This window comes from Panthera uncia, chromosome A2 (assembly GCF_023721935.1).
Source record: "Panthera uncia isolate 11264 chromosome A2, Puncia_PCG_1.0, whole genome shotgun sequence".
Taxonomy (NCBI): domain Eukaryota; kingdom Metazoa; phylum Chordata; class Mammalia; order Carnivora; family Felidae; genus Panthera; species Panthera uncia.
This window is the reverse complement of record NC_064816.1, coordinates 154689369-154706308: the sequence shown is the minus strand read 5'-3', so window position 1 is coordinate 154706308 and position 16940 is coordinate 154689369. Positions and strand designations below refer to the sequence as shown.

Below are 16940 nucleotides of genomic sequence, written 5' to 3'. Positions count from 1 at the left end.
CCAAAATACACTCATTTTACCAATGTGTTATCTTGACTGGAACGTAACCTTTTCAGAGCACATATTTTTTTCTAACTTGTGCACTGCTCCAGTATGGGTAATAATGCCAGGTTTTAGTAAATATTCACTAAGTGAAATTATTTAAGTCCTGGCTGTACTACATATTAGTCATACATGTAAGTACGCTTAGATTAAAAAAAAATTGCATTTGATCAGATACAAATTATTTTCTCTTCCAGACCCTGAAGGGTTATAACTGCCAAATATGATAGCAGAATACCAAACACGATAATGGCCATTCTATGTGAGCACAATCAGTATCCCCGACCTAAATTTTTTGAGAGTGTGGGACATATGGCAGAAGCTGACAGCCCATGTGGGGATGAAAAGTCCTCTAGTCCCTTGTGCATATAAGTAGCAAATGCATACTTACGGGACTATTGATTAATTTATTCCGTGAATAAACAGACACTGAGAACCTACTCTGTGTCAGAAATTTTGTCTAAATATTTGACAAAGTATTTAGTGATGGCTGCACTGCTGTATACATTTACAGAAACTCACTGAATTGTACACTTAAAATAGGCGGGTTTTAGCATTTATCAATTTTGTCTCAGTTAATGTGTTGCAAAGAGAGGGAATAAAAGAGGTAACCTGAGAAAGTATGAAATGAAACAAAGTAGAAAACTAAGCATGTAGAAGACTTGGAAATTATAACTGGAAAACTATAAAAGGCAGTTTCTGGTTTTCCCTTATCTGTACATTAAACCAGACACTTGGTTATCATTTTATTTGATGTCTTGAATCCAGGATATAGAAAACCCTGTAATGGGTAATTTTATGTGTCAACTTGGATAGGCTATAATACCCAGGTATTCAGTCAAACACGACTCTAGGTGTTGCTGTGGAGGCATTTTGCAAATGCGGTTAATGTCTATTATCAACCAGCTTTAAGTAAATGTAAATAACTTTGATAATGTGAGCCTCATCCAACTGGCTGAAAGGTCTTAAGTGCGAAACAGGTTTCCCTACACGGAGATCAGAGCAGCTATAACATTAGTAAGAGAATCATGCAAACAATATAAGATGACAACTTTATAAAGGTCAGACACATGTTGCTGTGAAAGCAAAAACTCAATCCCACGAGGTTGCAGATTCGTCTTCTTTTTGGTTATGGCATATGGCCAACATCTAGCATAATACGTGGGTTATGTTAGGGGCTCTGTAATCTCTTTGGATATAAATGAATGAGCTTGGATCCCAGTTCTATGACAAAAAATATAAATGAAACCATCAAAGTATGTTTGGAAGGAAAGTCATTGAGAGCAGTCACCCCCTTCCAGAAAGATTGGCTCTGGAACTTTCTTACCTGTTCTCTCGTCAGCCCACAGCTCCTTTTCCTTTCAAATGAAAGCAACAGGATAATACTAATAATAAAAAAAAAAAATACCAACCCTGAGAACATTTAGAAATTTACAAATCCTTCTATATCTCTTATGACCATGGGCTCTGACCTGTGTCACAAAGCCTATTACCAGGTAAGCAGTCAATAAATACATTTCCTTTGACTATTAAAATTAATGAAGTGTTATCAAAAGTAATTCCAGTTGGGTGGTAGAGAAAAAAAAATTAAAGCAACCAAAATAACTCCTGCTGAGGAAACATCCCAAATGAATAATCTGTTTCTTTTTCTGTTTATTCCCAAGAAAGAACAAGGCAAAAGAATTCTTGGTGTTTAAACATCTGATCACGAGTGTTACAGAGGAGAACTAAGACGTTCTCTGGGATTAGCAAGGCACAGGCATGGAGAGATAAAGCTCCACGCTGGTAGGAAACAGCAGTAAAAAATAGAAGCTACATGACCAGGGCTTTACTTCAAAGGAAACAAAGTGTGTACATGTTTAGGAGCCTGTAACTGAGTGATGAGGCCAGCCAGCCTTTATTTAGGGCTTTCACCTCGGAGGAAAACAATTTGTTTTTTCCCAAGGAGGAAGGAATGCTTTGATTAGTGCAGAAGTTGGTCAGAGCCTTTAGATGAGCACGTGGTCTCAAGTCTCAAATCCTCCTTGGAAGGGGCTGTCCTTGAATGAGTTAAATAAAGACTCCAGATGGATTAGAAAGGGAGTCAGCATTTAGCATCTCCTGGAGACAGACCCTGGGTTTAACAGGTTATTCTATGGCCTTTTAATGGATGAAGAAGTAAGATAAATTATTAAAATGATCTTTCAACTAAGTGAAACCACAATCCCAAACCAGATATGTATGTTTCAAAGCTCATATTTTAGACCTTTCCACTACACTAACATTTGAGATGTTTTCATTATGATATTAACTAATTTAAAATTTTTCATCACAGACAATAGGAAGGTGTGTGTGTGTGTGTGTGTGTGTGTGTGTGTGTGTGTGTGTGTGTGTGAATTACAATCCAGAAGTAGCTATCATTCTAATCTGAAAGCCACATGCCAGAGGCGGTCATGAACATTCTATCAGACAGGCTGCAGCCATTCCAGAGACAGCTACTTTAGGATTTCTCCTACCTATTCCTCTCATCAACTTACTAAATGCCAAATTGGGTTTTCTTTGGTGAAATTAGTGCTTTGTTAATCAGTATAAATGTAGATAAATGTTAGGAAAGATATCTCAGTGGTGAAATTAAAGATGTTAAATTTATGAAGCTTGACAAGCCATCTTTCACAGACACCTATAGCCTGTGTGAAGATGGCATAAGACAAGGGCACCTGTGACCTGAAGCCTTGGGGACGGTTCTGGAGTCTGGATTGCTTAACGATCCTGTGCCAGCCATCAACTTAGGAGCCTTTCTATTGCTTGCCACTGGCTGGGTGTAGCTGAATCCCGCTTCTAGAATACTGCTAAAGTTGCCCAGAGAGAACATTTTTTTTTTCAAGGTATAGCAAGTCAGAGAGCTAGGACTTCACTGAACTCACAGAAGAGTTGGCATTAACTGCGTTCGTTGTTCCAGCTTGCTAATAAAAATGCTCATTCGATACATGTCTGTATGGGCACCAAACTGTGGCCTGTGACTTCCTGTTACTGTTCTATGGTGGCTATGCAAGAGTAGCGAATTCTCACTTATCTCACTTTCCAGTGACTGATGTTGTCTTTCAGAAGAATTTGAAAGATGTGCATGCGAATTGGCTAAGGTTGATCTCTAATTCTGTTCCTCAAGATCATTTGTGGAAATGAGAAAAAAGTTGAAGCTGAGAATTCTTTTTTTTCCCCCCCAGCATTCTGCATTGAGTTCTAGGAGAGGGAGCTGAGAATTCAGAAATGTAATGAGTTCCTCTGGTGCTTCTCACATACTTCAAGGATTGAGCTAATGAAGATACAATCAAACATGTGTCATGATCATTCGCTAATAGCATTTCCCAGTGGCAGACCAAAGGCCCAAGAGGGAGTGCTCCTGACCACTGGAGTTGAAAACAAAAATCTGTAAAGCAATAGGAAACAGCATACTATAAAGCCCTCATAGCTCATAAACGTTGTACCTTAAAATTGTTGGTTACAGCTCTTAAGTTTCCCATCTAGATGGAAAGAGATCAAAACTGTGCTCTGAACTTAGGCTTTCAGCATGCTCATCCATGGCCAAAGATATTCCACTGTCATTTGGATGGGTAGGGATTATCAATAGCTTTCCAACTGACTACTGTGATCCATTTTCTATGTCAGCAATGGAAACTGTTGGCCAAAAGCCCATCAAATTAAATATGTTTTTGCAGGAAAACCAGTTGGGGTGTTGGGCTGCTTTTTTGCACATCAGTAAGCCCTAGTTTATTCCCTCATAAAACATCATGTCTGACTTTCACCCATTCATCAAATATTTATTGAGAGCCTTTTTGAAGACGTAGTTTGAACTTCCAGTGAACACAATGGAATATTCAAGAAAGAGAGCTCTAGCTCAGGTCTTTTGTCTCTGACTTGTCACCCTTCATTGTATCATGATGTATAGGGAGAAACACCCTGCTACAGGAGTCCGAGGTCTGGAGTTCCCTTGCTGACCACACACGCAGTGGCAGGTCAGTAGAGCTCTGTGGGCTTCTATTTTTTCTTTTCTTTTCTTATTTTTTAATGTTTATTTATTTTTGAGAGAGAGAGACAGAGTGTGAGTGAGGGTGGGGCAAAGAGAGAGGGAGACAGAATCCGAAGCAGGCTCCAGGCTCTGAGCTGTCAGCACAGAGCCCGATGTGGGGCTCAAACTCACAAACCTGATCATGACCTGATCATGACCTGAGCCAAAGTCGGATGCTTAACCAACTGAGCCAACCAGGTGCCCCTTCTATTTCTTCTTTTAAACAACTGGAAGTAGAGTGCTTGCCTTGCTTATTTGTCTACATTTACCAATTCATTCATATTTATTGGTCATCTAAACGCCAGGAATTTTTCTAAGGCCTGAGAGGATACAACAAGGAATAAGATATACAAGATAAGTGCTCTCAAATAGGCTTATTCTAATAATAGAAATATATATAAATATAGTGATATACAAGTATTTAAATAAATACATGCGATTATTAATAAATATATTTTCAGAGGCAGATATATGTACACCTATGTTTTTTAAAGTTTAACCAAGCCTCTTCTAAGAAAGCAATTTTTCAGATCTCATATTGAGTGATTTAGGATGAGGAGACAATAATGTAGTGAAAGATATATTGATTTAAACAAAACACCTAACATTTTAATAAAAAGATGTCCCCACATTTCATTAATGATTAAAAAAATCTGTCAGAATACATTTTTCAAATTAAAAAAATATTCCCAGGCCCTTGCAACACTTTTTCACATATATTAGGATTGACTGTTTTAAGAGAACCTTCTTTTTTACTAATTTTTTCATTGCTTAAGAGCCAAGATATGTGTAATAAGATGGCTTTCCTCTAAGTCAACCTGTGGTCAGCAGCCTCTAAGATGTTCTCATTACACGTCTCCTCATGTCACCCCCTACCTTTTAGGGTAGGCTGGATCGAACGATTCACTTCTAACAAACTGTGTATAACAGAAGTGATGGCATGTCACTTCCAAGACGAGCTTAGAAAAAAACTTCAGCTTCCATCTTGGAAACTTTCTCTCTTTTTTCCTGGCTTTCCCCTCCTCTCTTGGCTTGAGGAAGACCAGCCCCCCCCAAAATCAGAGACAGGTGGAGAAGAACCAAGGTGCCCCAGACAACAACCAGCACCAACTGTCACCGTAGTGAGTGCACCTTCCTGGAAACATACTCTCGAACCCAGTCAGGGCTTGAAATGATGCAGTCACAGACAGGCGCTTGGGTATAATAACCTCATGAGGGACTTTGAGTCAAAATCAGCCTGCTAAACTATTCCTGAATTCATGATCTAGAGTAATTGTGAGACAATGTTGTTTTAAGGCACTAAGTTTTGGAGTAAGTAATTACATGGTAATAGGTGACTAATACATAACCCAAGGACCTGATTCTTGAAGACAGTATTATGAGAATGAATGGACTCAGAATCTCATGCTTTACAGTTTGAATATTCGAATTAAACTAGAAGAATATGGTGACATCATGACATCATATGAATACCTTTATCATGAAGAAGCATAAATTTGCCACTCGCGTTTCAGCTCACGGAATAAGAGTTTGGTCTTCTTCCTGAGATCTGCTGAGTCTACTGAATCAACTATAAATACTTCATAATCAAACTTCACTGAAACTTTAACAGCGTATTCGTTAACCAATAAAAAATGGCGGTCTTACCTCCAAAAAAGTACTTCTCGCCGGTTTTAACTTGAAGAGGACTGTTAGTTCGAACTGCTGAGGCCTCATCTCCATCAATGGTGAGAACAGCAAAATTTTCCTTGGCTAGGAAACGAACTTCATGCCACTGTCCATCATTCAACCCAGAACCTGTTAAGAAAAATAGTAAATTTATTTTCTAAAGATTGTACAGTTTAAAACAACCTTCAATATCAACAAGGTCAGATTTTACCATTTTTACTGGTAAAAATTTATATATTTTCATCTAGAAAAATTCTGGGCTATTTGCAACGGATATCATGCTTCTTTAATATAAGGGATTTCATCCTCCATTGGAAAGATAAGGCAAAACAACCAATCAGTAGGAAAATAATTATTCATGTGCCATTGGTAGCTGGGAAAGCGAATGGGGTAAACAAAGCTGTTTGGGAGGTGATGATGAACTATTAAAAAATTTTTTTTTTCTTTTTACATTTATTTATGTTTGACAGAGACAGAGCACAAGTGGTGTAGGGGCAGAGAGAAGGAGACACAGAATCTGAAGCAGGCTCTGAGCTCTCAGCACAGAGCCCGACGCGGGGCTCAAACTCACAAACCATGAGATTATGACCTGAGTCGAAGTCGGACACTTAACTGACTGAGCCACCCAGGTGCCCCAGAACTATTTTAACTTACTTATTTTATGATTAGGTTTACCAGAAGCCACTCTCAGGTAATAAAATGGGTTTATAACTTTTATCTAATGTGTCTTTCTGTTTTTAAGAACTTTTTTTGTACTATTATTTTCTCTCAATAATCACATCTGACAAGTAGATATACATAGTTTATAGAAATAAAGGACTAAAAACATACGTGAATATGTGCTAATTAACCACTAATAAACATGAGAAATAATACTAGGGTTGTCTGGTCATTTATAAATAAAATTTCTTTATAATGAATTAGGTGACATTTAAACAACAACAACAAAAACCCAACAAAAATAAATTAACAGCTCCAACCCTAACAACCACGTTCCATTGTTGCTTAGGACAAGGATCTTGGGAAACAAACATTCTTCTAAGCTCTCCATTAGACAGACAATGACTTGAAGGTTTTGTTTAGTTTGTGTTCATGTTACAAAGAATAATTATAAAATTAAGGCGTAGACAAAGGAGATAAGCCACCGGACGTCAGCATCTGGAAAGAATTTATGAGACACGCAGAGAGACAGAAAGAAGTCTAAGAGGGTCAGAGTGACTTTCTTTCAACCTGGCCTAGGCTATTACGGCAAAGGTAAGGGATTGTGGTCCAGTTTACTCCAGACAGAATACTTGAGCATCCACAGGAAGAAGTTACTTGGAAGATCCACTGCAGATTCACAAAAGGCAGAGAGGCCTAGCAGGTAGAAGCATCTAAGAATGAAGTCAACGAGGGCACAGACGACGGCTCCCAGCCTCTGATCAGGGGTTTACAAATCAGGTTAGGGGCCTTCGCTGGCCTGCTGCCATCTGTTTTTGTGGGGTCTGAGAGCTGAAAACAGTTCTCACAACTTTAAGGAGGTGAAAATGCATAAAAGGAATAATAATAAATTACATGGGAAAATGATATAAAATTGAAATTTTAGGGCCCACACACGGTTTTGTTGTAATACAGGCAGGCTCGTTTGTTTACATACGGTCTTGATCTACAAAGACAGAGCCAAGTAGCTGCTGCAGAGACTTGTTAATCAATCACAAAGCCTAAACTATTTACTGCATGGCCCTCTGCAGAAAAAGCATAAACTGGTGGTTGGCTTATGCTATTAAACTGAAACCCATTTCAATGAGAAAAATTAAAGTCTGTTGGAGCTTCTAAGATGGTCACATGTATGTAACATTTATTGGCGTCATACTGATAAATATCATGACAAATACCCACACCGCAGGTATTTCTTTCTAGGATTAAAAACATTTTTTTTAATGTTTATTTATTTATTTATTTATTTTTTTTGAGAGGGAGGGAGACAGAGCGTGAGCAGGGGAGGGGCAGAGAGAGAAGGAAACATGGAATCCGAAGCAGACTTCAGGCTCCAAGCCGTCAGCACAGAGCCCAACCCGCAGCTCGAACTCCGGAACTGCGAGATCATGACCTGAGCCAAAGTCAGATGCTTAACCGACTGAGCCACCCGGGAGCCCCGTTAGGATTCTTAAATTTTAATTTAGTAATACATACTGAGCACATTTTATTTCAGTGGAGGAAAAGAGAAAATCTTGGCTTTAAAGTAATTAATACTGAATAACTTCCAAGTTATGAAATGCATAATATGCATATATATATATATATTTTTTTTTGTACTGTGAAATTACTATGTAAATGTAAAGTCTTATTCTAAAATTAAAACCAGCTAGCTGTCAGACAAGTGGTAGTGTTTACTGAAATATTTCCTTCTCCAGTAGGTACACTCGGGGTTCTCCCACAGAACAGATGAACACAACACTGACATTTTTCTTTAGAATACAAAACTGGGCCTCGTGCTGATTAACCGTAGAAGTGCATGGTTTTGATTCCGGCTTTTGTTTTTGCCTGTATAACGTGATGAGCTCTGCTCTGAAACGCAATTTTGGCGTACGGATCCCGAGGACATCAGTGCTACAAAAATGTCCAGTCTCACAATTTAATTCTAAATAATCACACATTCAGAAAAAGTCACATAGGAAACACCATTAGCTGACAGATCTTCCTGTTCTAAACAGTAGAGCAGACTTGCCTTTCTAAAAATTCCTTTGAACATCTCTTCATCCTACAATTAATTTGCAAACGGACATCATCAGCTTAATTGTTTACAAAAGGTCTCTTATTTCAATCAGAGAAAAATTAAAAGGTTACTTTATTTTTTTCAAGAAACTTAAATACTAGAGGAATTAAAACTCAGATAAAAGCAGTCTGTCGATGGCAGCCACTGCTGCATTTCAGTCTACACTGTGATTTCTATTCATTTCAATTCCAATTATCGTTTTGAATTTTTCATCTTCAAGAGGTACGCCTTAGCAATCTATGATAGGAATGGGTTCCCAGATACGAAGTTCAATTCTTCCATGGGAAAAAGGATGATGCACTCACCCAAAAGAAAATATGCTGCTTTTTAAAAACTTTCTTCAGACACATGTTATAAAATATAATGGTGGGAAGTCTTTTTCTAAAGCAGTGTCTTGCGTTATTTCTGTGTAGGGAAGTATTTAAAGATACAGCGTTCTAAGCTCTATAGGCTACTCACTTTGACAAGTACTTGTGTTTGATTTGTTTATAATTCACACAAGATGTTTTAGAAATTAGTATTTAGAACTGCCTCAGGTAAATAGGCAAGAGAAATGAATTTAACACAGTGTAAGCATCCCATAGTTAATCAATGGCAGAACTTAGAACTGAAACTCCCATCTGGTTGCAGAGGCTCAACTCTTAACAAACAACAAACAGAAACAAAACAGACAACAACAAAACAGCTTATAAAACCTCTGTGCATCCACCTTCAGAACTCTTATACTATGCACGTGTGCGTGCACACACACACACACACACAAATCCGAAGCAGACTCCGGTTTGCCACCACCCCTGAGGATGCCCTTGTCCCATGCTCCATTAGGATATTAAATAATTGACACATCACCCAGTTTCCTTTGCCAACTTTCAAGCATGTGCAGCATCAGATTTTTGGGGCACCGCGATATCCTACATGTCTTTTAGTATTTTCCTGCATCCTTATAATTGTATTTAGAATCAAAATTTTATATTAAAAGTGTGAGTTCAAATACACATTTTCTCTAAGGCATATTAGAATAAGCCCACGGGTGTTCATTTAAGTCATTTCCATACTTAGTGAAACTCTGAGCAAAGGGAACTTTGTGTTCACTCTTTTTACGTTATAAGCCCTAAAATTAAAATATGTGACCTCTCCTGCAAACTTTCTCCAATTTATTTTTTACCTTTATCATTTCCTGGACCATCTGTGACTTGGAGGGCTCAGTACTGAATGAGTTTTGCTTCAGAAAAAGCTATAAGGAACGGCGTCTTTAAGGTATTTTTTTTTAAATAAACAATTTTGTTTAGCAAATTTTAATTCATATGAAATGGAACATTAATTAAACTTAAGAGCCTTTGGAATTCAATATACGAAATTCACTTAGACCACCACGGTCGATCAGCTCATTGTTGTAAGACAGGTACTTGCAATAAATATCAGTACATTTATTCAGAGAAAAAAGTATCACCATCTCAAGCTTTATTACAAGTTTGTGAGTCATAAACAACAAAGACCAAATTAAAACACAGGATTAAAGCAGCACTTTTATGTGCTGTTAAAGACATGGTATTCCTCCACTCTCTGTGCTAGAGCCAATGAATGAAGGAACATTCCAGGAAACAGAGAAACTCACCGGAGACCCATACTCCTGGAGGCAGGGGTCCTGGTGTCTGCACAGTGGCTCGGGACCAGACCAAAATGGAAAGGATGCTGGTCACTGATACTTAGAAAAGAGGCTCATATGGCTAACACCTCCTGAGACACAGCAAGACAGCAGAAGGACAGAAAGCAGCATGAGGATTAGGAGGACTGATCCCGGAGCCAAGCTGCCTGCATTTCTCTGGCCCTTTGCCAGCCTGGGCACTTTACTCAACCACCCTGTGCCTCAGGCTTCTCTTCTCTAAAATGAAAATAACACTATCCACTTCACAGATTTGTTTTGAGGAGGAGATTAATTGCATTTCTATAGCATTAAAACAATGCTTGGCACCTAGGAAGCAGTGTATTTATACCCATATCATTATACCAAAAATTTTGGGGGGGGGGGCGCCCGGGTGGCGCAGTCGGGTTAAGCGTCTAACTTCAGCTCAAGTCATGATCTCACGGTCTGTGAGTTTGAGCCCCGCACTAGGCTCTGTGCTGACAGGTCAGGGCCCGGAGCCTGCTTCGGATTCTGCGTCTCCCCCTCTCTCTGTCCCCTCCCCTGCTCATACTCTGTCTCTGTCTCTCTCTCTCTCTCTCTCAAAAATAAACAAACATTAAAAAAAAAGGTTTTTTTGTTAAATTTTTAAGTTTTGATTAGTCTCATTTTATAGAGAATGAAGCTAAGACTTAAATTTATTATTTTGGGGGGAGTTATGACCTCACAATTACAAATACTGGTGTAGTTATAAGTAAACCCTCTAGGCAAGATGAATAAAATAAGTCTTAATGTGGAAATCATAGATATACACACACAAGACCACTAAAAAGAAGCGTGTCCTAGCAGTATGCTAATGGGCACTTGGAGCTTAGAAAAATATGCCAGTGACAACATTAGATGTACAGAAATTCCTGGGTACAAATAACTTAGAGGTGATGGTGATTTGTTCTGCAAAAAGGTATTGGATGACTCGCAAAGTTAGGACACAGACACTGATACCAAATGATACTGCATATGAAGAAATCAGAACAAAATTATATCCACAAACTGAGAGTGGAAAATAAGCTTCCTACATTATTTATGTATGTAATTTTAAGAACACATAATAATTACATAAATATCACACACACATTCATTTACAGTACTAAGAGCTTTTTCACGCAAGTTAGTTAAAAGGCTCTCTTAATCATCTTGTTGAAAAAATGGGGGACCGCCCTCTATTTGGGTCATATTCTATTCAGGCACACATGGACCAAGCCCTGTAAGAGGCTGAGAGAGGATGAGAGCCCAGGAGTGTCTGACTCAAGGACCCACCCGCAGAGGGCCAGAAGCACACGATACACACAGCAGCCATTCGGAAGTCAGACCATCTGGGCACAAATCTCATTTCCGCCCACCTACTGTAGTCAGACCTTGTGCCTCAATCCCCTTACCTATTAAAGAGGACTAACACAAGTGTGTACCTCATAGGGTTGTCCTGAGGATCCTGTGAATCCCTTATCACCTAGGACAGTGCCTGATACACAGTTAGCACTCGGTACGTAACTACTCTTTCTTATTCAGCCCGCCCAGCTCTCCAACTATCAACCTGGGTTGTTAATTCTCTAAGTGTTCATTACCATGAAAGGATTAAAATTTGGTTTTCTCTATGAACAAATCCCCTCCTCCCCCCCAAATAAAATCCAATCATGCAATATCAGTGGTGAGGAATTTGGGAATTTGGCAAAGTCGCTGATTGTATCTCTTATTAATATCAGAGTCAACAACTTTCAAGCTAATTTAAGCCAATTTTGAGCTATATAATAAATCGGTCTTATTCTTCCATAGTTCCAGGTCTTCTTTCTCCTCCCCAAATTATGTATGTGTTTTAACTAGATTATTCAATAGATATGGTTCTGAATGTCTGTGACATACTCCTCAAAATTAAATGGAATTCCAAGCAAGGACTTCCCATAGTGACTAACTTTGAGAAGACCGATAAAAACTGGAGTACATATTTTCCAAAGTTTTTGTGTTTTAAAAATATACCTTAATGCAACATTTTTTATGTAACTTTACACTTAATGATTATTTGATAGTATTTTATAAGAGCTATCTCCAGTTATTAATTCATAGCAATAAAAACTTTTCAACTACATATTCTAAAAGAAAATGGATCTTTTTACCAAGAGTTTTTTTTTTTTAATTATTTTAATGTTGATTTTTGACAGAGAAAAGGAAGGAGAGTGTGAGCAAGGGAGGGACAGAGAAAGAGGGAGACACAGAGTCTGAAACAGGCTCCAGGCTCTAAGCCGTCAGCACAGAGCCCGACGCAGGGCTCGATCCCATGAATTGTGAGATCATGACCTGAGCCAACGTTGGACACTTCTCCAACTGAGCCACCCAGGTGCCCCTATAAAGAGAGTTTTTAACCTAAAACTAACATCTTTGAAACCCTATTCCAGTTTCTGGTCTTAATTTTTTTTTTTTTCTATAAGATAACTAAATTGCTGTATAATATTTTCTCTAACATTTCCCTAACTTATAATTGTTGGAAACACTTGTTTTGGAAGTAAATGCAGAATGTTAATGAAGCACATTCTATCTAGGCTGTCTTTCTAATGGTATTATTTTTAAAGTAAGGCTCTTGAGATGGTTGTGCTGATTGAACAAGAAGAAACAGATGTTCCTCTTATTAGAGACAAGAAGAAAAGACAAGTTTAACGAATATTGAAAAAAAGAAAGCATTTAAAATATAGTAGCAATCCACCATGCAACATCTGTTTGAAAGGGCTTCAAATAAAATTACAGCGACTAGAATTTGAAGGCTTTTGCTCAATATTCAATATTCTGGGAAAAATCTCCTGGGATAGGAATCCATCTTTAGGCCGTTGTAATGTTCCAATGTGCTACTGATAGATCCCGTAAGTTCTCAGTTACCCATTTATGCAATAAAAAGAAAAAAAAAGAAGAAGGTGGTATTTCTATATAAATGTACCATGCACTCTTTCTTATATTATCTGTAAATTCCGTATCATAAGGAACTTGACACCATTTAGTCTTGCTCGTTGGTATGTGCCATCTTCCAAACCACATTATAAATAGGATCACTTGCGGTCAGATAGAACACGTAATAAGGTGCTCGGGCAGGCCAAAAATTCCTTCATCTTCCTAAGTTGAAGGGACTGCCAAAGGCTTTCTTCTACAGGTATGGACTTAAAGGCCACTTTGAAACAGGCCTTCGTCTTGAAAGAGCCACTTGATGAATGGAATCTTTAAGGTAGATAAATAAGTACAGAGAGGAGAGCACATTGCATGACATTTTTTATCACTGGGTTGCTAATTATCAGAGAAATTAAAACCGCAATGACATATAATTTTCTACCCACTTCAGGGGCTAAAAACTAAAAGAACTAGCTCGCTAAGATCAGGATCGATTTGAACTGTTATACGTTGTTAGCGGGATATAAAGTTGCACAACCCTTCGAACAATTCTTTGGCAGCTCCGCAGTGTTTTGTTTTTTAACCAAGTTAAACGCACGTTAATCCTATCACCCAACAATTCCCCTCCTAAATATTTACTCACCCTAATCAGAATATATGTTGCAAAAATACTCGCACGGAAATGTTTTGGCAGCTTTATCAGAGGCCTACACTGAAAATAATTGTATAACCACACAGTGCATATTCAAACAAGGAAATGCTAAGTAATAAAAAAGAACCAACTAGTGGTACATTTTTTTGCCTGAAAGAATGTAGATGGAAAAAAAAAAGGGATTCATTAAGTGTCATTTTTTGCAAGTTTACGTATTTATTTTGAGAGCGAGTGAGCGAGCGAGCGCACGAGTGAGCAGGGGAAGGGCAGAGAGAGAGGGAGAGAGAGAACCCCAAGCAGCCTCCATACTGTCAGCACAGAGCTCGACGTGGGGCTCCATCTCACAAACACGAGCTCGTGACCTGAGCTGAAGTCGGACGCTTAACTGACTGAGCCACCCAGGTGCCCCAACGCTGAATGAATCCTTAAGTATTACATCTCAGAACAGTAAAACTAACCTATGGTGATAGAAATCAAGACAGCAGATGCCTACGAGAGAGGGGAGCAGGTGGGAATGGACGCTAGGTTCAGAAAGAAACTCTCTGAGGTAACGAACACATTCCATATCTCAACTGGAGGTTGGGCACCTACATATAAATATCAGAATCCACTGAACTGTATGCCTAAGATCTGTGCATTTTACACACAGTTGATCCTCATTCACGGATTCAGTATTTGTGAAGCACCTACTTGTTAATATTTACCGCTAACCCCAAGTCAATACGTGTGGTATTTTGGTCATTCACGGACTGGCGCATGCACAGATGGAGGGGAAAATGGAACCATCCAGTCCAAGTTCCCAGCTGAAACCCAAAAAGGCAGTGTTCTGCCTCCTTGGTTCAGCTGTCATCCTGCGACCAACTGTTCTTTCTACTGCATATTTAATAACACATTTCCTGCAGTTCGGTGTTTTCAGTTGTGTGTTGCTATTTAAAATGGTCCCTGATGGGTGAAGTACATGAGGAGGATTAAAAAGGACACTTATCACGATGAGTACCGAGTAATGTATAGAAGTATTGAATCACTATATTACACACACACACACACACACACACACCCCAATAAATAAATAAATAGCCCCCGAATATAGTGAAGTGCTGTTTAGCATTCCTAACTGCAAGAAAAGTATGCACGTTAGAGAAGTTTCTTCCAGGTACAGGTTAAAATGCTGTTGGTTGTGAGTTCAATGTTAATGAATCAATTATATGCATTAAACAAGAGAAGTTTAAAAAGAAACACACAAAAGCAAGGTTAGGTACTGATCAGTTGATGCAAATGTTGTGACCAGAGGCTTGCAGGAATCTAACCCCGTATTTCTTGGAGGAGCAATAATTCAGTATTCACTAATCCAGTGTTGGCTGTGACTAGAGAGAACGTAACTACCATGAATAATAAAGAAGACAACTGTATGTAATTTCTCCTTCAAAAATATTTAAACATTTTTTAAAAGAATTGAAGTAATGGTGATGCTCATTTTTAAGATCAAATGAATTTTATTTGAGGCCTGTTTTTTGCTTTGTTTTCTGAATTATCAAACGAGAAACCTAATGTATCACATGCCATTATCTGCTCTTAAACGAGAAAAACCCAACTGGACTATATTACTATGTTGAACTTTTAGAGGCCAATACTATAGAATGTTAAAGAATCAAGTAACTCCAACACTACATTTTCATGTAAAAATCTCTAATAACTGTCTTAACCATTATTGATTCCCAGCCAAAAGCCAAGTATCATTATACTTCAAAATATCTTATTCAAGGCTTTATGATTATTCTTTGGTCACTTTTCTCTTGAGATAATCTTCCAAAGAAAGTAACTTTATTAGAACTATGGCTATGCAAACACTCAATTTCAACAAACATTATCAATCCAGGACTCTGTACTAATTCTGACAGATCTATTCATTCATTCATCCCTTCATTCATTCATTCCAGTATTTGATCCTGCCTTGAATATAAAATGTAACACAAGTTGCATTAAGAAGTTATTGCTAATTTCAAAGAGGGTTCCAAATCATAAGACTTCTGATTGAAGTACACACAGAGAGAAGGCCAAAGGTACATGTCGTAGAGCAGTGAAGAGTCTATGTGTCATTCATGCGTGGATTCAAATGTAAGCCACACTCCCCAATTCATCTATAAATATATACAGTACCTACTATTTCCCAAGCACTATGTTAGCATTAAGATATAGAAATAAGTCAGTCAGAAATGGTCTCTGCTGTAGCAAACTCTAGCTATTTTATTTTGAGGAAATTACTAAGCCTCTCTGCAACTTGGTTTCCTTATTTTTAGAGGAAGAGAGAGTTGCTCTAAATGACTCATGAGCTATAGGGTGTGTGAGTCACCTGATACCATCAATAGCTAGTAGCAGCTTTTATTTTATCACTATTATTTTTGTTACATGTGTACAAAGACAAATGCATGTATGTATATAAAGAGAAGTTACTTTCAAGGTTTTACAAAAGGCATATATCACATTTTGTAGGTTGTACATATATCTGCATATGGTAAAGACATTATTGAGAAGTGGTGTTTTATATGAGTTTGGGGTCATAAGGAAAAGGTTTTTATAAATGTTTTCCATCTATAAAACAAGATGTACTGAAGAAAACACAGAAACTCAGAAAAGTATACTGGAGGGAAAAAAGATGCATATCACCGAGAGCCATCACATTTAACATGGGGTGTATCTTATTCTAGCTTTGACCATAAATAGCTGCGAATAATGCAGATTACTTTGATGCTACAATGGAAGAAGGGTGAAAAGTATAATAGGACAATATGATGACAATCATCATCTCCTAAATTCTCTGATTTCTCTTAATGGGGGAAACTCGGCAGTCTTGTCTCTTTAGCCTAACTTTCCCGAATTTAAGGAGAATAACATGGAGATTCACCTCCACCAGCTTAAGCTCTCCTAGAGCTCTACTCCAAAGAGTCATGTTCACTCGTTCACTCATTTGTGGATCTCCTACCATGTGACTGGCATTGTTTGAGATACCAGGATGTACCAGTGAAGAAGACAGACAAGGTCCTGCCCTTATGGACCCTATATTCTTGTGTGCACAGGCAGACCATAGGCAGTAACTAACAGAGCTAAATGCAGTTTCAGGTATGATAAAGGCTATAATGGAAATAAAACAGATGCCATGATGGAGAGATTTGTGGGACTAGATAAGACTGTTTGATAAGAAGAGAATCCTCTGAGAAGGGGACAGCAAATTTGG

At 38.2% G+C, this 16940-nt stretch overlaps 1 protein-coding gene across 1 annotated transcript in view; it reads right to left on the bottom strand.

Moving 5' to 3' along the window:
- CNTNAP2 (contactin associated protein 2) overlaps nt 1-16940 on the bottom strand; it is a 1963583-nt gene that overhangs the window by 901166 nt on the left and 1045477 nt on the right. Inside the window, exon 9 of the mRNA XM_049643059.1 lies at nt 5735-5884. Coding sequence (XP_049499016.1) covers nt 5735-5884 — 150 coding nt within the window. The remainder of the gene's footprint in view (nt 1-5734; nt 5885-16940) is intronic.